Raw genomic sequence first — 23,139 nt, 5'->3', positions numbered from 1 at the left:
CTTAAAGGAAGATAAAAATGTATTTGTTTCAAAGGCCAATAAGCACATGAAAAGATTCTCAACATCAGCCAACAGGGAAAGGCAAATCAGAATCAAGAGATACCACTTCACACCCACTAGGATGGCTATAATCAGAAAAATACATAATAGCAAATGCTATCAAGGATGTGGAAATATCAGAACCCTCAGATATTGGCCAGTGGGAATGTAAAATGGTGCAGCCAATTTGGAAAACAATCTGTCAGTTACCCCAAAGTTTAAACATATAGTTACCATATGACCCAGCCACTCCTACGCATATACCTAAAAGAAAAGAACACATTCATCCACACAAAAACCAGTACAGGAATGTTCGCAGCAACAGTATTCATAATAGCCAAAAAGTGGAAACAACCCAAATGTCCATCAACAGATGAATGGATAAACAAAACATGGTATATTCATACAATGGAATAGTGTTCGTCCATAAAAAAGAATGAAGTACTGATACATGCTACAACATGGATGAATCTGAAAAACCTAAGTGAAAGAAGCCAGACACAAAACACTACATATTGTGTGGTTCCACTTACATGAAATATCCAGATTAGGCAAATTCATATAAAAAGAAGGTACATTAGTTGTTGCTAGGGGTTGGGAGGAGGGAGGCATGGGGACTGCTAATGGGTACCGGTTTCTTTTTGGGGTGATGGAAAAAAATGTTCTAGAATCAGATAATGGCTATTGTTGCACAACTCTGAATACACACACACACACACACACAAAACCCACAGGAGCGTACTTTTTAAAAGGGTGAATTTTATGCTATGTGAGTTAGAGCTCAACTTAAAAATCAAATTAAAATTGTAAAAAAATTTTGGGTAATTCCCTTGCCGTCCAGTGGTTAAGACTCGGCCATTTCACGTTCCATCCCTGGTTGGGGAACTAAGATTCCGCAAGTAGCACAGCACGGCGGAAAAAAAAATTAAAAATTGTTTGCGCTCACAGAGGCCCCTTGACATCTATGCAGCTGCAAGACATCAGCAACAATTCTAACCACGCACAAGCTCAGCCGCACTTCCAGTCTGAAGACCGCAATTCCACCACGCCTCCGGGAGCGGAAGTCCCGGCCTAGAGGCTGCTGATTGGCTGAGGCGGAGGAGAGGGCGGTGCGAAAAGGGGCCTCTCGAGACCCTCTCAGCTGGGAGGAGCAGAACGAAGCCTTAGCTCGCGAGATTTTGCTGTTTCCGCATTTTGGGTCTGTAAGGTGGGGGAGGGGGGCGAGGCGAGTGCAGTTGCTCTCACCTGCTTGCCCCGGCCGGGTCCTAGCTCGGAGCAGCGGCGGCGCGGGCATCTGCTGTCCGCTGGCTGAGGACCTTCCGCTCCCCCTTGGTCCTGCGCGGGCTCCGAATCCTGTCCGCGGCAGGGGCCAGCGGCCCCTCCCCTCCCCTCCGAGGATAGAAGATGAGCTTCCTCTTGTGAGTGTGGCCCGGTCGAGGGCTCCAGAGCTGAGGGCCGAGGCCCGGGCGGGGCGGACGGACGCCTGAAGCGAGGGCGGGTCCCCGGGGCCGGGGTCGGGTGCCCGGCGCTTGCTTTGCCCGCGCTCGGGGTCACGGGGGGGTGGGGGGCTTGGATGTGGGCAGAAGCAGAGGGAGATGAAGGTCGAGGCAAAGGAAGCGGAGCGAGAAGGTTGGGGAGTAGAAAGGCCCCAAGGCCGGTAGTGTCTCCAGACTTTTCCGCCCGAGGGCACCTGAGGGCAGAGGGAAGATCTGGGGGTCTCAATTTGTCTCGAGTCTCGAGCCTTTTAGTAACGATGCATATGCTGACTTAGCTTTTTACTCCACCGTACGTCCAGCTTTACTATCGTCAGTATTAAATTACCCCCGCTGAAAAATGCCGCCCCAGGAAAATGTGGGAGCGCCGCTGAAGTTAAGCTGCGGGCCTTGCATCCAATTCTGATTCAGCCCACTTTGTGAATTTGTATAGTTAACTAACTTCTTTTTAACTCAGTAGAATCCTATTTTAGAGATAACGTCTGGGCCCAAATGAGCCTTCAATGGGAAAGTTTGTAAATTCTCTGATGGTTCTTCATCACATTAAGGTTTGAGAAGCATTGCTCTAGCACTTTATTTTTCTCAGGTGGCTCTCTTTACCTAGCACGTTGCTTAAATATGTATTGTATGAGCGAATAAATAATCCATTTTCAGTTATGGGCATCACCCACATACTTGACATCTAAAATAGTGTTTCATAACCAGAGTGTACCCCGTTTCTTACTGTGAGAAGTTTGGATTCTTTATAGTATTTTGCTATTATAAAATAGGACTACTGAGACTATCTTTGTCTAAATCGCTTTTCCCCTCCTTTGGATTATTCTTTGAAGCGTACAGTCTTCAGAGTATGATTACAATATCAAAAAATCTTTTATGATTTATATTTTAATTGCAAATTTCCATATTACTAGAAACCACCCCCTCCCCAGTCTTTTTTTTTCTGTTAGTTCTTTGTTTGTGGATGCACAGTTCTTATTTGCTTTTTGGACCTAAATGTGAGGCTGTTTATTTCTTTTACTTTGTTTTGTTGATGGACATTTGAGTTTCCACTTTTGGTTATTATGAATAATACTGCTATAAACTTGGATGTACGTATGTGTTCCTTTCTCTTGGGAATTGCCTGGTTATATGGTAACTGTTTAACCTTTTGAGGAACTGCCAGACTTTTTCAAAGCACTGCACCATTTTGCCTTCCCGTCAGCACTGTATGAGTTTCAATTTACCCATACCCTCCCTAGCACTTGTTAATTGCATTTTTGGTTATAGCCATCCTAAGTGGATGTGAAATGGTATCTTATTGTGATTTTTTTTTTTTTTTAAACTTACTTATTTTGTTTATTTTTGGCTGCGTTGGGTCTTCGTTGCTGCCCGCGGGCTTTCTCTAGTTGCGGCGAGCGGGGGCTACTCTTTGTCGCAGAGCACAGGCTCCAGGCGCACGGGCTTCAGTAGTTGTGGCCTGCGGGCTCTAGAGCGCAGGCTCAGTAGCTGTGGCGCACGGGCTTAGTTGCCCCGCGGCATGTGGGATCTCCCGGGACCAGGGCTCGAACCGGTGTCTCCTGCATTGGCAGGCGGATTCTTAACCACTGCGCCACCAGGGAAGCCCTATTGTGATTTTAATTGGCATCTCTTTAATGACTAATGATGTTGAGCATCTTTTCGTGTGCTTTTTGGCCATTAGTGTATCTTCTTTGGAGTAATGTCTATTCAGATCCTTTGACCATTTTTTAAATGGGGTTGTCTTTTTGGTTTTAAGTTGTAATAATTCTTTATCCTGGATACAAGTCCCTTATCACATCTATGATTTGCAGTATTTTCTCCTACTTGGTGGATTCTTTTCACTGTCTTGATGGTGCCATTTGAAGCACAAAAGTCTTAATTTAGATGAAGATCATACTGAACCTTGAGACATCATTTCTTGCTAAGTACGGAAAATATTTAGCTACCTGTCATTCACAGCTTGTTTCAATTGAAAGGGCCATTCCCTCTAATTTAGTACTTCCTTATTAAATTTAGCTCTTTATCATGTTAAACACAAACTTTCCATATTTGATTTTTATTGTTTTCAGAACTCCTTTTTACTTCATAATCAGTCTTATTTAAAATTCAAATTACTCAGGTAAAGTGAAAGTCCTCAGTTTTATTCCCTTCCCCTTCCTAGAAGTAATCACCACTATCAGTTTGATGGGTGACACTTTCTATGCATTTAAAAAATGGGCTTCTGCTGTACATTTCATTCTGTAATATGTTTAAGCAAGTATTGAGATCTACCGGTGTGAATACAAGTACCTCTATCTTGTTATTCTTAACTACTGTATGGTATTCCATGATATAGATGTATCATATCTCTACCAGTAAGCTTTAGGATCATTTCCAATTTTTTCGCTATTAAAAACAGTCTTGGGAAACACATCCTTATCCATATCGAGGAGAGACACCTAGAAGTAGAAGGGATGGATTGAGAAGCATTTCAGTGTTGATAGATATTGCCCTGTTGCCCTCTTAAAATGTTAACGCACTTTGACCATTAGCGAATTAAAGTACTAATTTCTCTCTACCCTAGCCCACACTTAATGTAATTGTTCTGATTTCTGACACTCAGGTTAAGGAAAAATAAATCTAATTTTAATTGAACAGCTTTTCATATGTTCATTTGTCATTCTGTTTTTCTTTCTGAATTGTGTATTCATCTCCTTAGCCCATTTTTCTAAAGCATTCTTTGCCTTTTTCTTAACAGATTATAAAAGCCCTTTATAATTTAGTTAATACTTTTAATATATGTTGCAAGTACCGTTTTTTGCTACTTGTCTTCTTGTCTCCTTGCTGTCCATTTTTTCTGGGCTTTGTGTCATGTTAGGAAGACCTTCCTTATGAATGGTGTGAGACAGGAATAACCCCCCCCCCCACACACACGCACACAAAACCAGTTGTCTTCATTTATTTTCCCTGCTATAAACTCTGAAATGTTAGTGCTACTTCTCTGGTTTGCTTTGATGGCATCACAAATATTTTGATAAAGAAAACTGGATTTTTGAGCTATACGAACCTTAGAGCCAACACTCTCACAGCACTATTAGGTGAAAATTGAGGCCAAAGGAGGTTAGGTTTCTCAGGCAGTCAGAGTTACTGGCAGATCAAGAACTAGAATCCACGTTTTTTTCTTCTTTTGGTTAAGGTGCCCTTTCTGTTACACCAGACTGCTTCATGAGGCATAGTAAAATTGCCTTCTATGTGAAATTGTGCTGCTAATCCTGTTTCTATGTAGGGGAAAAAATTTAACTCTTTCTTTTATTGTGTTTATTCTCTCCTCCCCTACCCCCCATCTTGGCACTTTTCAGGGAATATTTTTTAAATTTCAAAACAATTTATATGCCTAAAATTGTCATTCTGCTTCCGGTCCTAAGAATTGATGTACTTTTACTTTTAACCTAACAGTAGTAGCCGCTCTTCTAAAACATTCAAACCAAAGAAGAATATCCCTGAAGGATCTCATCAGTATGAACTCTTAAAACATGCAGAAGCAACTCTAGGAAGTGGGAATCTGAGACAAGCTGTTATGTTGCCAGAGGGAGAGGACCTCAATGAATGGATTGCGGTTAACAGTAAGTTTTAGGAACTTTCAACTTTACTGGTTTATAAGAAGATTTTGCTAAAATCCTTTTGTTAATGAATTTTCTTATGGGTGTAGCTGTCTTAGTAAAACAGATTATCTATAAAGAAACATGTAAGTACAAATACATCCAAAGTGTGTTCTCTTCAGTGTGTACCTGATTGTAGCTTGTGTGGTTAAATAGAGAGACCTGAGGAGAAATGAAGAGTACTTTTGGGTTATCTCTGAGGAGAATGGTCTGAATTGCTGAGTAAGGTCTAATGAAAGATTGATAAAGCTGTGGTGGACATGACGTTGTAGGGATCCATCTTCATAGTTGTGCCCCCACTCCCAGCAGCTTTCATCTGCCTGTGTATACAGAAAAGTCAAGTGCAGTTGCTGTGGTCAGTCAGTTGATTATTGTGAGTTAGGAGTAGTCAGAAGAAAATTGAGAGATTGGGAGAAAACAGAGGGACCCATGAGCTGAAAGTCACTCTGAAGTCAAGAAGTAAGGGCATGACATGGAAGGATATGCTGAGGCTAGAGATTTGAATATTAGTGTCTATCATTTCTGAGATGAGATCAGTTCTGGATGATAGGGTTTAAGTCTATTAGGAATTTTAGTTGTTCCAGGAATCTTTAAAATTTTTAATGGAAATTTTCAAACATACAGAAGTAGAGAAACAAGTAGAATGAATTCCCAGGTATCCATTATCCAGCTTCAACAATTATCAATTCATGGCCAGTTGTGCTGCTTCTGTACACTACCCTGATTATTTTGAAGCAAATCCCAGACATATTATTTTATCTATAAATATTTCAGTATCTAAAAGATAAGAACTTCCCCTTTTAAAGGTAATGACAGTGCCATCATTCCTTTATGTTATCAAATATCCAGTTAATGTTCACATTTCCCCTGATTGTCCTATAAATGTTTCTTTTTTAAAAAATATAAGGGGACTTCCCTGGTGGTCCAGTGGTTAAGACTCCGCGGTCCCACTGCAAGGGGCCCGGGTTCAATCCCTGGTCAGGGAACTAGATCCTGCATGCTGCACCTAAGAGCTGGAGCGGCCAAATAAATAAATATTTTTATGAAAGTAAAGAATAAAAATATATGGTTGGTTTAAATCAGGATCCAACAAGGTCTGTACATATGTTTCTTGAATCTCTTAATTCACAGGTTGCCCCTCATTGCAGTTATTTTTCCTTGCTCTTTTTGTTGTTGTTGAAGAAACCAGTTTGCTTTCTACAGAATGAATTTTCTTGATAACATCCCCAAGACGTCCATTATCTTGTTCTTTTATTTCCTGTAAATGTTAAATCTAGAGCAGCACTGTCCAAGAGAACTTTCTGTGATTGGGCAAATGTTGTATATCTTCACTGTGGCCATTTAGCACTTGAAATGTGGCTACTGTGACTGGAAATGAATTTTAAATTTAACTTCATTTTAACGTAAATTGCCCTGTGTGTCTAGTGGCTACCATGTTAGAACAGATTTGGAGCTTTGATCAGATTCAGGTTTGATTTTGTTTAAGACTACTTTGTAGGTGGTGGTATATACTTCCAATAGTGTAGATATTTCCATAGTGTCTAGTTGTCTTTTTATGTGGTATTCAACTGTTGATAATCATTGCCTTGGTCAGTGTGGTCCAATAGAAATATATTGTGAGCTACAAATGGAATTTAAAATTTTCTAGTAGCCACATTAAGAAAAATTTTATTTTTTTCAACTCATTAAAAAGCCATTATTCATATTACTAAGAGAAAAAAAAATCCGGTGTAGAACTATGTAATGTGTTATCTTTTGTGTTAGATGGGATAAAGAAACTTAGGGGGCATGACACAGAAAAAATTAGTATAGTAGTTACCTGTGTAGGGGGGAAGTTGGAGTGGTTGGAACTTAGATTTTTCACTGGAACCATGTGACATATTATCTATTCAGAAAAGACCCCTTTTTCGTAACCTTATTCAAATTATTATCTTTTATTTTTTTTGATTTTTCTTAAATTGAAGTACAGTTGATTTACAGTGTTGTGTTAATTACTGCTATACAGCAAAGTGATTCAGTTATACATATACATATATCTTTTTTAATGTTCTTTTTCATTATGGTTTACCATAGGATATTGAATATAGTTCTCTGTGATATACAGTAGGACCTTGTTGTTTATCCATTCTATATATAAAAGCTTACATCTGCTAACCCCAGCCTCCCACTCCATCCCTCCCCCAACCACTTCCCCCTTGGCAACCACCAGTCTGTCCTCTATGTCCATGATTGTTTCTGATTCATAAATAGGTTCATTTGTGTCATATTTTATTTTATTTTAAAATTTTTATTATTTTTAAAATTTATTGATTTTATTTATTTATTTTTGGCTGCATTGGATCTTCGGTTGCTGTGCGCAGGCTTTCTCTAGTTGCAGTGAGTGGGGGCTGCTCTTCATGCGGTGTGAGGGCTTCTCATCCTGGTGCCTTCTCTTGTTGCAGAGCACAGGCTCTAGGCGTGGGGACTTCATTAGTTGTGGCACGTGGGCTCAGTAGTGTGGCTCGCGGGCTCTAGAGCTCAGGCTCAGTTGCTGTGGCACACGGGCTTAGTTGCTCCACGGCACATGGGATCTTCCTGGACCAGGGATCGAACCCGTGTCCGCTGCACTGAGCAGGCAGATTCTTAACCACTGTGCCACCAGGGAAGCCCCTGTATCATATTTTAGATTCCACATATAAGTGATGACATACGGTATTCATCTTTTTCTGACTTACTTCACTTAGTATTATAATCTCTAGGTCCATCCACATTGCTGCAAATGGCATTATTTTTTTCTTTTTTTTTGGCTGCACTGTGAGGCATGTGGGATTCAGTTCCCTGACCAGGGATTGAACCCATGCCCCCAGCATTGAGAGTGCGGAGTCTCAACCACTGGACCACCAGGGAAGTCCCATATTTTGTTCTTTTTTTATGGCTGAGTAATATTCCATTGTATATATGTACCACATCTTTATCCATTCATCTGTTGATGGACATTTAAGTTGTTTCGATGTCTTGGCTATTGTGAATAGTGCTGCTATGAACATAGGGGTGCATGTATGTTTTTGAATTATAGTTTTCTCCGGATATATGCCTAGGAGTGGAATTGCTGGATCATGTGGTAACTCTATTTTTAGTTTTCTGAGGAACCTCCATACTGTTTTCCACAGTGGCTGCACCAATTTATTGATACATTCCCACCAACAGTGTAGGAGGGTTCCCTTTTCTCCACATCCTCTCCAGCATTTGTTATTTGTAGACTTTTTAATGATGGCCATTCTGACTGGTGTGAGGCGGTACCTCATTGTAGTTTTGATTTGCATTTCTCTAATAATTAGCAATGTTGAGCATCTTTTCATGTGTCTGTTGGCCATCTGTATATCATCTTTTATTCTGAAGGCATCTGTTGGCCTTCTTCAGCTTTCGATTTTTCTTTGAGACTTAATGCTGTAATCAACTGTTCTCAAACCTTTTGGTTCCAGGATCCCTTTATTCTCTTAAAAATTATTGAGAACCTTAAAGGGCTTTTAACTATGTGGGTTATATTTATTGATACTGTGTTAGAAATTAAAACTGAGCAAGTTTAAATACTTATTTTAAAATACATGTTAACATAAATATATTTTTATGAAAATGACTATTTTCCAAAATAGATTTTAGTGAGAAGTGTGGCATTGTTTTACAGGTTTGCAAATCTTAATGTCTGACTTAATAGGAGGTTGGCTGGATTCACCTGTCTGCTTCTGTATTCAGTCTGTTGTGATGTCATACATTATGGAGCCTCTGGACAACTCCACTGTGCCTCCTGAGGAGAGAGTGAAAATTCAGAGCAATTAAAATGTTTCTGACCTCAGAGATTCCCCTCTGAAACAGGGGCTCTCTGGACTGTATTTTGAGAACAGATCAATAAACCAGCACACCATCTGGGCACACTCTTTGTTTTGAATGAATATTGAATGCTTAAGTATTACTTTCTTAGAAACATGACTAATTTAAGAGGAAGGTTTATAAGTGAGGGGGTTTTGTATAAAATTCCTTTTGACATGGTGGAATATTGATTTGTTTTCTAAGAAACTTGGAAAAGCCCTAGTTGATTTTTTAGGTAGTCTTTTAGATGGGGAACTAAGACATTTTTTAAAAAGCTTGCCAAGGCTTATGTGGTTCTCTTTGCACAGAGTAATATGTTTCACTCAGTTAAGTTCATTTCTTACCCCCTTCCTCTTCTGTTTTCTTCCAGATCTAGCTGAAGCTCCTTTAGGAAGTACTCCTTGACTATCTCAGCTCCTCGAGATGTTGCCTTTTCTCTGAACTCTTCTAGCACTTATTGTTGGCCTTTGTATGCTATCTTCTTATATGTTGTATTACTCCTCTCTTTTAATTTTGTCCCTTTTGTTAGCTGGAGACTCTAGAGGAAGGGACATTATCTCCTGTCTGTTTTATGTCCTCAGTATGCACTAGGTCTCAATTTTTTATGATGAACTAGATTTTTTAAATGCCTGACACAGCTGATACACCTCCCTCCCAGTATATTCCACAACGATTTTTTTCTCTTTCCCAGCACAAATGATATTGTCTGATCCAGACTGGTAAGAAGCTAATGGATTTTTTCATTTGCTTGTATATGATCAAATTGTATATTCTAATGTAATAATCACCATTACATTAGAATTATCCCTAATATTTTATTTTCCTGCTTACAGGCTATTTAAAAGCTTAGTATATTAAAAGTGAATGTAGGGCTTCCCTGGTGGCGCAGTGGTTGAGAGTCCGCCTGCCGATGCAGGAGACACGGGTTCGTGCCCTGGTCCGGGAAGATCCCACATGCCGCGGAGCAACTAAGCCCGTGAGCCATGGCCGCAGAGCCTGTGCGTCCGGAGCCTGTGCTCCGCAACGGGAGAGGCCACAACAGTGAGAGGCCCGCATACCGCAAAAAAAAAAAAAAAAAAAAAAAAAAAAAAAAAAAAAAAAAGTGAATGTATATTAAAAGTTAACTTTACTTAGGTGTAACAACTTAGAAAGAGAATTTATAGTGCCCCTGGATTGTTGAATCTCCTGAGGATTCTTGGCTGAATCCTCCAACTGAGAGGTCTGATGTTTTGTTGTGTTTACACAGACATTTTCACACAGTTCTGCCATTATCTTTCCAGCTGTGGATTTCTTCAACCAGATCAACATGTTATATGGAACTATCACAGAATTCTGCACTGAAGCAAGCTGTCCAGTCATGTCTGCAGGTCCAAGGTACATATACTGGCTATTATATAGGTATTTGAATTATTACCAAATAAAGCTAATCACCAATTGATATAAATTAAATAATAAAGACTTGTTTTTCTTACCCATTTGCTTGTGAAAACAAAAAGTTTACCTATAAGCTTTTAGTTATTAAATACTTTGGCATGTGGTACCCAGTATTTTGATTTTTTATAATTGCATTATATTAAGTATGAATATTCAGTAGAAGGATTGAAAGTAAAGAAATTTGACTTAGGTTTATCTTTTACAAAAGTTATTTTTTTCAATTTTATTAACATTTATGGTTCTGTTTCTGGTTTTTAAATTAATTTCTTGGAAGAGTTTTTAGTTGACCCTTTAATATTTGATTTTTTTTATTGTTGTGCTTATTTACTGTTAGTTACCTCCAAATTGTGCTGCTTTAGTTATCTGGCTTAAAGATGCTAGATTAAAATCTTTTTGACTATCATAAAGTTCTAGAAATGTTGAGAAAGAGATGGAACTCTTTATCACCCATAAAGTTAAGATGTGATGGAATTAACATTTTAGTGTGTCCTTCCGACCTTTTTTCCTAGAACAAATTATTATTATTTTTTTTTTTTTTGCGGTAAACGGGCCTCTCACTGTCGTGGCCTCTCCCGTTGCGGAACACAGGCTCCGGACGCGCAGGCTCAGCGGCCATGGCTCACGGGCCCAGCCGCTCCGCGGCACGTGGGATCCTCCCGGACCAGGGCACGAACCCGTGTCCCCTGCATCGGCAGGCGGACTCTCAACCACTGCGCCACCAGGGAAGCCCCTAGAACAAATTATTGATTTTATGTGATGATAGCAAGATATTTACCTCTTGGGAAAAAATAGCCCTTTCTGAATTTGCTATAGATGTAAAAGAAAGAAAGGGCCCCAATGAGTTTGAGTCCTATTTTTAATATGTTATTTTAGGAGAGATGTTTTTTATTTTGTGAAGTGTTAAGTTTTATTCCTCAAACTATCTTTGGCTTAAATACTTCACACAGTGAAGTTTTGATTAAGTCTTATTAATCATTCTAGCTCAGCAAAGGTGAGGTAGAAAAAGACGCATGCCTAAGATTGTTTCTTCAAAACCCTCTCCAAGAAACAGGGTTTTATAATCTTGTCTCTGTTGATGATTACTTAATGGCCAACAAGCTCAGAATGTGGTGGATCCATCAGCACCTTAACCCAGTCCTCAGCACCCTCTGTCTAACAGACAGGAATGTAGTTCCTTTGTCTTTCTCAGGGCTGTGTTGTAAAACAGATTCTGGCACGGCCAGCTGCCACACTGGCTTCCTTTTCTTTTCCATTTATTACCATCATATTTCAGAATACAGTGTAACTTATGGTCGGCCCTCCACATCCATGGTTCCTCTGCATCTACGGATTCAACCAACCATGGATCTTGTAGTATTTACTATTGAAAAATATTTGTTTGTAAGTGGACCTTGTGTGGTTCAAACCCACATTGTTCAAGGGTCAACTGTACTTCTACAGGGAACTCTCAAGTAATCTTCAGTAGAACTTTAGGTAATTTACTAAATATATATACTATACTATAGTACTATATATATAACTTCTGTTGACAAACTGTGAACCTACTTTGATTACAAGTTGCAACATGTTTTTGAAAACTTTATCACTAAAACTTTTTTCTCTCCAGATATGAATATCATTGGGCAGATGGTACTAATATTAAAAAGCCGATCAAATGTTCTGCACCAAAATACATTGACTATTTGATGACTTGGGTTCAGGATCAACTTGATGATGAAACTCTTTTTCCTTCTAAAATTGGTGAGTTAATGTTGTAGAACTAATTTTCTTTTTAAATGATAAATGTGTTATTGTCTTTTTAATGCTCTATTACTATAAAAAATGTAATAAAGACTGCCAGATTCCTCTCCAAAAAGATTGTAAATGTATACTCCTTCCAGCCATGTTTGTGTCTGCCTGTGTTTCTTCATTAGTACTAGTTGTTACTCAGTTTTTCATCTTTTCCAATATGGGTAAATAAATTTCTAGTATAATGTACATTCTAAAAAATATCAATAACATTGAGCATTTTTTGGTTTATTGATCCTTGTGTGTTTTCTCTTTATATCCTTTTTCTATTTCTTTATGTTAAAGTTATTAGCTCTTCGTCATGCATGTTGTGTGTATTTTTTCCCTGGGTTGCCTTATTGTCTTGTTTATGAGGATTTTTTGCTATGTATAATATTCTTATTTTGACCTGTTAATCTTTCCCTTTATGATGTTTGGATTTTAATACAGTGATTAGAAGGGATTTTCCTACTTCCAGATTATAAAATATTCATCCATGCTTTTATTTAGTACTTTTGTGGTTTTGTTTTTACATTTTATTTTAATCTTTGTTCTGTCAGGAATTTTTTCTCAATGGTCCCTTTACTTTTTTCCAACTATAAATGCTAGTTTGTCCAGTACCATTTATCGAATACATGTGTCTTTTATCCCCTCATTATCATATGTATACACCAAATTGACATATATCTTGGAGTCTTTTATCTCTTTATCTATCGTTATAGAAATTCCACACTGTTTTAATTACCATGGCTATGTATCTTTGAACATCGTGTAGGGCTAGTCTCTCTTCCTTGCTCTTCTTTTTCAGAATACTTACAGCTGTACTGGAAAATTTGTTCTTCCAAAGAATTTAGAAACATTTTGCAAGATAAAAAAAAACAACAGATTTTTATTATGATTTCATTCAATTCGTAGATTAATGTAGGGATTCTCATTCTCTTGGCAATACTGAGTCTTCCTATCCAAGAACAATTCATATTCATTTATTCATGTCTTTTAATTATTTCTTATTTCCTCTCGTAAAGTTCTGTATTTTACTTTATGCTAGTCCTTCAGATTTCTCAAGTTTATTCCTAGGCACTTAATGTTTTTATTGATAATCTGGTTTCTAACTGGTTATTGTTTAGTATATAGGAAAACAGTTCTGATTGTTTCTTTTGGATTGGTTTTCTTGCGTTTTTAAAGTATATAGTTACATCATACTAAGATAATATTAATTTCACCTCTTCTTTTCTGATAAATATACTACTTGTGTAACTCTTATCTAATTGTAATAACTAGTACTTCCAGAGCAGTACTGATTAATGGTGATGATGGCAAACATCCTTTTCTTGTTTACTTTTATGTGAGTGCTTCTAGTATTTCAGCATTAAGTAGGAATCTTGCTTTTGGTTAGAGGTATGTGAATTTTTAAAAATCAAGTTGGTTATAGGGTTTTATCAGATACTCTTCTAGTATCTGTTGTTGATCATAAGGTTTTTTCCATTTTTTTAATGTTCTGCAAGAGTATTTTTTTAATTTCTGCTATTTTGATTAAGATTTTGGCATTGGTATTCATGGATGTGATTGGTCCTTGTCACTTTCAGTATAAGGGTATCTTATGAACAACGTATTGTTGGATTCTGTCTTGTCTGTTCAGGCTGCTATAACAAAAAATACGAGACTGGAGGGCTTATAAGCAATAGAGATGTATTTCTCACAGTTCTGAAGTCTGCAGGTCCAAAATTAGGAGCCAGCATGGTCAGGTTCTGTCATAGGTCCTCTTGCTGGTTTACAGATATCAAAAAAGCAGTGTTTTTGTTGTATTCACACATGGCAAAGAGGGAAATCATCTTTGTCGAGTTTCTTCTTATAAGGGCACTAATCCTATTCATCACGGCAGTTGCCCTATGACCTAATCACCCCCAAAGGCCCTAAGCTACCTCTTAGTACCATCATCCCAGGGGGTTAGAATTTCAACATGATTTTGAGGGAGACACAGACATTCAGAACATAGCAGATTCCTTTTTGAAGTCTAATCAGAGGCTCTTTCAGGAGAAAAATTTATATCATGTTGTTATGTTTGGTCTGTTTGTTTTTGGTCAACTTTTCCGTTCTATAAAACCTTTTGTTTCCTTTCTCATAGATCCTTTATTGTGTATTGGGTGTTCTTGAGTGTTAAATTCAGCTTTGAAAGTGCTTAGATTAAAACAAATCACTTGTATTTCTTTATTAAAGTCTCCCTCTTATGGAGGTAAAGAATACTTTTGTCATTATTCTCTTTCCTCGGGTTCCCAATTCTTCAGTATTTTATCCTAATGTTCTGGAATTCTTTCCCCCTTCATTAGGCTATTATCCAGATCTTACTTATTTATTCTTATTAGACAAAACTGTTTATTATTCATTTTAAAATAAATATATCCAACTTATTAATGTTCTTTTTAATAGCATGGGGCCCATTTGCAAATTCTGAGAGAAAAAGGATTTGACCTAAAAATCCATCTTTTCAGTACACGAATATAAGACCAAGTCCAGAAAAAACATGTCCATAAGCCCCAGAATAATGTGTGAAAAGGCAAGTTGTTACCAAGACTAAGGGTGGGAGATGGGGACACACACACACACACACACACACACACACACACACACACACACACACACACACACACATCAGCTAACAAGAACAAACTATACTAAATTTCAAGCTATTAAGGACTGGTTAAGAAATAAAGAATACAAAATGCAGGGAAGGAGAAAGTGACAGCCTTTGTTTTCTGAAAGATTAGAGAAAAGAATATATTCAAGAGTAGTGTAGTGGAACAGACCTTTAAGGCCAACTAATCTAGGTTATTTTGGAAGCAGATGCCTTCTTATGTATTTGTTAACTATACTCAGTGCCAGTTGTATTGTCCCTGTTTTCTAAGAAACTTTGGTCTTGTCACCCAAAATTCTCAGAAATGCAACCAGTCACATCCCCACCTGCACTGCTTGGAGAGAGATGACTAAGTCCTCTCCCAGTTCTTTTCTAAGGAGGTGTTTATATTCTTTGAAAAATAGGGAGGTGCCATTCCTCCCCTTTACAGAAAGTATTATTCCCCTTCTTAGACTATAGGAAAATGAAAATAACACTTTAAAAAATTAAAAAGTTGGGGACTCCTAGTTTAAGAAGGAAAACTGGCTTTTCAGAGTACTTCAGAAGAGGAAATACTTTTTATTTGTGGACAGTAGATAATAATGACTCAAAGTGTGCCTTTCTTTTTTCTTTTGCTCGGGAGAGTTTCCAGTCCTGGTTGAGTGTGTATGTGTTTGTGTAAAAAAAATTTTTTAGAGTTGAAAATTGTGAAAAATAAAAATTTTCTATTTATAGTCAAAAATACTTATTCTCTGGGACTTCCCTTGTGGTCCAGTGGTTAAGACTCCATGCTTCCAATGCAGGGGGCATGGGTTCAATCCCTGGTTGGGGAATTAAGATCCCAACATGCCATGAGGTACAGCCAAAAAAAACCAAAAAACTTGTTGCATTTAATTTTAGGAAGAAACTTGCCAGTAGTAAACAACTTTTTGATTCCTCATCATCTTGCATAACTTGATACCTGTGGCTACTATTCTAAGGCAGTCAGGAAAAGTGTGGTATGTGAGGATACCTCATATACTTAGGTTTGGGGTTTTTTTTTCCTTGCCTTTTAAAAAAAATGGAGATAGGCTTGTATTTGTGAATTTGTGTATTGGAGTTGCTCATGGCAGCGTCTAAACTTTTCTGCTATTTTTCTTGAATTGATAAAAGACTGATTGATACATACCTATATTACAGGTGTCCCATTTCCTAAAAACTTCATGTCTGTGGCAAAGACCATTCTAAAGCGTCTGTTCAGGGTTTATGCCCATATTTATCACCAGCACTTTGATTCTGTGATGCAGCTGCAGGAGGAGGCCCACCTCAACACCTCCTTTAAGCACTTTATTTTCTTTGTTCAGGTAAGTTGAACCGCGTTGACTTTTGTGTCCTTTGACCTGGACATATCTGGATTGGTAGTTAATATAGAGTAATTTTTAGAGTCTTATTTATAGACGTAGAGCTATACACAGGGTTCTCGTGTTTTGTTCCCTTTTCCATGTTTATTTCTTTGATGTGCATAGCAGCATAGAAACCATTACCCCCATTTTGGACCTTTTGCCTCTGGAGAGACCTGCCCCAGGTCTCTGGTTAAGGTATGACAAGATGCACCAAACAGTCAAGAAAGCTTGTCCATACCCTCCTGTTCCATCACCACTTCTGGGTAAAGGGATGCCATGGAAAAACATCTGTGGTTGGGTTGTTTCATGAGATGTCTATGCCTAAAAGAGAAACTTTTGGAAGAACTCACTAGCTACTATCTTGGGTTAAGTTTCCAGAAGTCCACTTCAGGCCAAATTTTACAAAGCCAGCAGCTAGAAACTTCAAAAAGAACCACCCCCTTCAGAGGTGTGGCCTATTTCCTTATGGGTCCTTAGTTGGAATTAGAACTTTTTAAAGTCAAAATAATTCACATTGGGCTTCCCTGGTGGCACAGTGGTTGGGAGTCTGCCTGCCGATGCAGGGGACACAAGTTCGTGCCCCGGTCCGGGAAGGTCCCACATGCCGCAGAGCGGCTGGGCCCGTGAGCCATGGCCGCTGAGCCTGTGCGTCCAGAGCCTGTGCTCCGCAACGGGAGAGGCCTGTGTACCGCCAAAAAAAAAAAAAAAAATATTCACATTGTTTGAAAAAGATATCAAAGAATAGGGACTCATTAGCCTAACCTTCGAGATATATAATTCTATATATAAAATATAAATATGTCCCTCTAGATATTTTGGAGGGAAAGCAGGTAGTTTTATGGTAGATATTGTATGTCACAATTCTTTGTACCACACAAAGGAGAATGTACTGTGCTCTCTTCTTTGTTTTCCTTCTGAGATTATTGCATGGCATAGATAGAGTATAGATATAGATATACGAAAGTAAAAGGTCTGCTGCCCCAGATGAGGCCACTATCAATGGTTCAGTGTATAGTTTTCATATAATTTCTGTGTAAATGCAAACATTATACGATTTTGGTTTTACACAGGATCATGCTAATATGTACAGTTGCTTATTTATTAAGTCCCCTGTATTTTAAAGCAGGGAGTAAAAATGACCCCATTTAAAAATGTTCATAGAGATTATTTCATCATTCTTTTGGATTTCAGAAAGCTAGGGTTGGGAAGCCCTTCTCTGAATGACATTTATAGAGTTTTAATTTTAGATCTGTTTTTAAATTTTATTTTTCTTCTTTATTTTAGGAGTTTAATCTGATTGATAGGCGTGAGTTGGCACCTCTTCAGGAATTAATTGAGAAGCTTGGATCGAAAGACAGATAAATTTTTCTTCTAGAACAGTTACCCTCTTGCTTCATCTACTGCTAGAGCTATCTCGTTGCTTTCTGTTATAGACTAGTGATACAAACTTTAAGAAAACAAGATAAAAAGACACCTATTGTTTGTGTCTACTGATAAAATTGTCCCAAAGGTAGGTTGGCCTAATACCTTCAGAGTGAGAAATTCGGGACACAGCTGAATCTGAGGCACTGTGTGACCACTGCTGTTAACTGCCATAGAGCCATACTTGGTTGTAGAATGTGAGGACTAACCTGTAGTTTATTAATTTACTTATTCTTTTACTGAAGAAGATGATTGACTCTGTTTCAGGTGACAGCATGATGGATATTAAGAATTTCCAATAATTTATTATCAGGTTTCCAGAACAAATTTCCTTATAATGCAATCACAGATCAGTTTTATTCTGCTTTTATTTTACAAATAGAAGAGGTGTTCTAAAATTTCCTTAAGATTTAGAACATTTGTGTCACTTTGGATAGCCTTGTAGTTTGAAGTTTGTATGCTAGTGTTTTTATAGGTAAGATTATATATATGTATATTTTTTCAAAATCCATGATTGCAGTTTAAATCATCATATGATATGTGGTATGGGAGTAACCAAAGTTATTTCTAAAAGGACTTTATTTTTTAATCTTTATTTTAATCTTTATTTGGGATTTTATTTACATAAACCTATTTAAGGCATCTAAGGATCGTCTTGCAGATTTTTATTTTGAAATGCTTCATTCAGATTAATTTTAATATGTAGGTTTTGGCTGAGAAAAGAAAACTTCCAAAAACTTATGACAAATTTGGGTCTCAAAAACCATTATTTTCATTCATCTTTGTTTCAGAGGCCTTAAAATTTAGATAGGAGAATGGAAGAAAGTACTCAGAGTACTTGACTATTTTATTTTGAGTTTTCCTTTAAAAAGAAACTACTTTTATACGTTTTTATTGTGACTTGAGACTTAGTTAAGTAGAAATGCACGAACCTTATCCCAATAAGGGTAAAACGTAAGGAAAACCACAATAAAAAACCTTGAAGGTGTACACATTTTATAACCCAGCTAAAAGTTTGATGTGCTGCCTGTTCTTTAATGTGTGTGTGTGTTGGGTGAGGGGGGGTAATATGTTTAAAGGAGACAAAATGGGATAAGTAAAAAAAAAAAAAAGAAAACTTCATTCTGTTAATAGAGGATGGATTGGGATTTTATTCTGTTTTGTTTCTGTATTAAAACTTGAAATTATTCTGTTTCTATTGGGATAAAAAGAATCTTCTCCTTTAGTGAAGAAAAGATCTAATTTTCCTTAGGTTTCTAAGAGTTAGACTGTTTAAAATGTAATGAGGCACACATATTACTAAAGACTTGCCAGACTGGCAACACTTTAATTTCATCAACGTTCTTTGTTTCAGAGCTATGATTTTTTTTTGCAAAGTACTCACCATCTTCCATCTTGATACCTTTGGTTAAGGTTAAATTTGATAGGGTTTTATTTTTATTTTTATTATTCCACTAGAATGTAAAGAAAAGAATTGCTTAGAAACTCCATTTTTGTAATAATCCAATTTCAATAAATTCTTAAATATATGTAGAATTTTAAAGGAAACAAAACATTTTATCTGATTTAGGCTGAAACCGTACATCGTTGCTTTGGGAAGTAAAGAGTAGAAAAATCCCTTATGAAAGAAAAGAGAAAAGCCCTCTATGAAACATTCCATAATCCACATTTTAAGAATATCCAAAGTCCCTGTCAGGCATTCTGTATGTTTATGTTGATCATTTCCAAACAAGAAAGAAGGTTTTTACATGCCACCTAGAATGTTACTGACTCTTGACTTTGAACACTGTTGGCTTTAAGTATGCAAAGAATGAAATATTTCTCACCTAGGATTGTACTTTCATCATTTCAAATATTTCACATATCATCAAACAAAACGGTTCTCACTTTTCTCCATTTATTTGCAGTGGTAGAAATTCTCCCTCTCTTCATGACTAAGCCCTAAAACTAACTAAAGATGGCCACATTTAGGACAGTAGTAGAGGCAGCTTAATAATGGGACATAAATTTTAAAATTTGTTGGTAATTTGGGAATTCAGGTAATTCAGAATGTCCTTTTTTTAAAAAAAGTAAAAGCATTACTAGATTCCCAAGCTAATCTGGCTTAACCAACAGTGCATCTAAACATTGGTGTTAACATTATTTGTTTACATCCAAGGCCAGGGAGTTGAGAACAAGGGAGCTGGAGGAAGGGGAGAGAATAGGGAGAGGATGACACCTTTCTGACTTGGCTGGAGGGCCAACCTTTGATTAAAGTTGGAAATCAGTCTCTTTTTGACTCCTCTCAGTCTTGATTTATCTCCCTGAGTAACATTCACTCCCCTGGCTCCTCCTAATCAGAAGTCATCTGTCAGTGTCTGATCACTGCCCTTCACACCTGACTAAAATCATGGGTTAGACAGTACTTGCTAAATTATGCACTTAATCCTGTGGTGCTTTAATTTCCAGGCCTTTAAAAAAAACTTTTGGCCTGGAAAGTTTTTTTAAAGGCCTGGAAATTAAAGCACCGTAGGATTAACTGCGTAATTATCAAGTACTATCCAACCCATGATTTTGCAGATTTTTGTTTAAATAGTGCAACTTCCTTGTACTACAGTTTTTGTATTGACGGCCAAATGTATCCTTTATTCTCCAACCTGTGAATAAAGTGATTTTTAGTGGCTGCCAGCTAACAAAGTAGTTCCTTTCATCTTAGACTGGTAGATCCCTAGCTCATGTAGCTGCCTACTTGAGAAATGCACATCTGTATTCATCATGACATTGATAACAGCAAGAGGAAGGTTTTTCTAGTAATGCAAAAGCAAGAGGAGCAATTCTTGTGGTTATTTTAATTTTTCAAATATTGTTGCGGTTTCTTGATTATACACTTGGCCTTCTCTGAGCAGTGAGGTCACATTAGAAGTGGAGAAGCTTCTAAACATAACATCATCACCTTATAAGCATAAATAAATTAGTACTGAAGAGTATAATCCTAGAAATTTGTTTCTAAGCAGCTCCAGTCATGGTGCTGGTGTTACCCTTGCCTGGTTGTAGGAGGCTGTCTCTCCTGTCTAGAATTCTGGCCTGAAAATACCAGCTGGTACACCAAACTAAGCAGCTTCAACAGGGACATTATTTCCTCCTAATATCAGTTTAGTAACTGGATTTGGTTTTTTACTACTGTACAATTCTGGCAAAGAGGGAAAATTAGTTCCTCAGTCTTCCTTTGTTTTTGCATTAGATTTTGATATTTCAGACTGTAAAGGGCTTTGGGGGATGATATTGATATTACCTGTGATAGCAGTAATTTTATTGAAGCAACTGCATTGAAATTCACTTGGGTTTTCTCTCATTATCAGATTCTTTTCCAAACAAGTATTCTGTAAATCCAAATGGATTACCAGTGTGCTATAGATTTATTATAGAACAACATTCTGTGTGTGGTCTACATTTAAAATAGTTTAAGTTAGTCTTGGTTATCATCTAAAATATTTTTAAATGTTCTTTACATGAAAATTTATTTTGTATTTTTAAACCTTTAGGGGCTTTATCTATTTTTCTAAATCAGTTAACTGTACTTTTTTAAAAAAATATTTTGTATCTACTTTTGTAACTTCATCAGAATAAAATATATTGAAAGAAAGGAAGGACTGATGAAAGTATGTCTCAACACACTTGTTTCTATTTAAATGTGAAACTTGAGATTTTTGCAGGTTCTGTGGAAGGTTACCTTTGCTTATCATTTAGTAATGAAAATGTTTTCTTAACTCTTAGAAGAAAGGGAAGTTCCTAAATGAACTAAACATCTTGTAATAGCAGGCCCACCCCCAAGGAACAGACTTTGCCTCTGGATGCAGTGGCTAAAACCTATCCCAGACAAAAAATAAGTTTTCTCCTTCTTACCATGCTAACCAAGCTCTTGACCTGTTTTGTACATTCCTGGTTGTGTGATTGAGAAAAGGGAAGAGGAAAGACTAGACTCATTAATTTTCTGACCTTGAAATTGAGTACTCGGCTTATCCATAAGACACCCCTCCCCACATCAAACAGACATTTTTCATTATAGGAGAAATATTAGTTATTTTTAAAGGTTCAAATTACAGATGCCTAATTTTAGGTCCATTCAAAATAGCATTGCTAGAATTGTTTTGACCTTTTTTGAGTAGAGTTAATGAAAACGAATGTGGCTAAGTAATATGGGTTAACACTCATTTTGTATAAAGGTATGGGTAAGCTAGTAATCAAAATTTGGACTTTCTTTTTTGATGGTTATATTTCGGTAAACTTAAAATCTGTTGCAAAAGTGTTAAGTTTGTGAAGGTGTCTAATGGCTAAGTTTGAAAGCTATTTTAAACTTTATAAATGAGTAGAAGTACTCGAATAATACTTGGGAGAGCCAGAGTCTGGCTTTGAAGCTGCACAGCTAGAAACAGTGTCCAAACCATGCTTTGGGCCTTCTTTAGCAAATACCGCAGTGCTGTTGAGGTAGGTTTGGACACTGTAGTCTGCATTGTTGTTGCTGGCCACTAGATGTCAGTGAGCCTTACCTCCTCCCCAAAGCTAGATGCATCTGCCTTGACCAGAATAAAGGATTTTACCTAGCACCTCCTTCCTTTTTTGTCTCTTCCTAATCAAAAGCTTAAATGGGTGACTCTCATTGGCAGATCCTAGGTCACATAGCTCTCTTCTGGCTGCAAGAGGGGCTAGGAAAAAGTTTCAGGATTTTACTTGGGATTCAGAGTTCATAGCAAATTGTTGAACAATCCTGGATGGTCCAAAAGCTTGGACAGGCTGCTGTTCTGTGAACTTTTTGCTCCTGTTCCGTGAAAAGATGAGTTTTCACTATAATGTAAGTATCTGAGTGTACTGTTTAGCTCAGCTGACATTTTTTGTAGCAGATTTGCTAACTGAAGGAAGTAGATTATTGATTCAGATTCTGGCCAAACTCTTTGTCTTGTGGCTGACCAGCATTTTGAATATCACTTCCTTAGAGGAACCTACCTGTTTTAGGGGAGACTTTTAGCAGGTTTATCTCATTTAATCCTTACAGCAATCTGTTGAAGGGGTGACAGTTGAGAGGTGTGTTGGGAATTTTTCAGTGTTTTTTAGACTATGTCACAAAAGCTCAGACTCCGAATACATAGTGAGGTGGGTCTCTTTCTCTGGCTTGCATTTGTAAAAGTTCTGTGTACTCAAGAGTGCTAGGAGACTCTAAAATAAAATGACTGCAATTAAAAAATCATCCCAATGAGGTTAAAAAAAAAGATGTATCCAAATAGATCCTACTTAAGGAATTTTCTGCAGTTAGCTCAGATATAAGTATGAAAGCTGGGAGTGATCATGGACTGATACACGTGAAGAGGAGAGAATCTCAAGTTCAGGGCAAAAAGAGTAAATGCAGAAGGGATAGACCCATTCTAATCATAAAGTAAAACTGGCCTTTTAAAAAATATATATTTATTCTTGGCTGCGTTGGGTCTTCGTTGCTGCACGTGGGCTTTAGTTGCGGTGAGCAGGGGCTACTCTTCGTT

The 23,139-nt window shown here is 37.5% G+C and overlaps 1 protein-coding gene across 2 annotated transcripts; it reads left to right on the top strand.

The window, feature by feature from the left end:
- Window positions 1–1,158: 1,158 nt before the first annotated feature.
- Window positions 1,159–18,642, top strand: MOB1A (MOB kinase activator 1A). Of its 2 annotated transcripts, none has more exons than XM_059079898.2 (6): window positions 1,159–1,457; window positions 4,965–5,131; window positions 10,294–10,387; window positions 12,054–12,187; window positions 16,005–16,168; window positions 17,492–18,642. In XM_059079898.2, the coding sequence occupies exons 1-6, from the start codon at window positions 1,444–1,446 to the stop codon at window positions 17,567–17,569; spliced, it is 651 nt and encodes a 216-aa protein (XP_058935881.1). In that variant the 5' UTR covers window positions 1,159–1,443; the 3' UTR covers window positions 17,570–18,642. The 2 variants fall into 2 exon arrangements, with proteins under 2 accessions (XP_058935881.1, XP_066863437.1); XM_067007336.1 differs by having other exon boundaries at window positions 1,212–1,457; window positions 4,968–5,131.
- The last annotated feature ends 4,497 nt before the right edge of the window (window positions 18,643–23,139 follow it).

This window comes from Kogia breviceps, chromosome 11 (assembly GCF_026419965.1).
Source record: "Kogia breviceps isolate mKogBre1 chromosome 11, mKogBre1 haplotype 1, whole genome shotgun sequence".
Taxonomy (NCBI): Eukaryota; Metazoa; Chordata; class Mammalia; order Artiodactyla; family Physeteridae; genus Kogia; species Kogia breviceps.
Note: the sequence above shows the minus strand (reverse complement) of the source record. Positions and strands in the feature narration are given on the sequence as shown.

What these genes read in the sequence shown, in the direction of transcription:
- MOB1A (XM_059079898.2), top strand. An exon ending in TCTTTTTCCTTCTAAAATTG is followed by an intron (nt 12,188 to 16,004) that starts GTGAGTTAATGT and finishes CCTATATTACAG; the next exon opens with GTGTCCCATTTCCTAAAAAC. An exon ending in ACTTTATTTTCTTTGTTCAG is followed by an intron (nt 16,169 to 17,491) that starts GTAAGTTGAACC and finishes TCTTTATTTTAG; the next exon opens with GAGTTTAATCTGATTGATAG.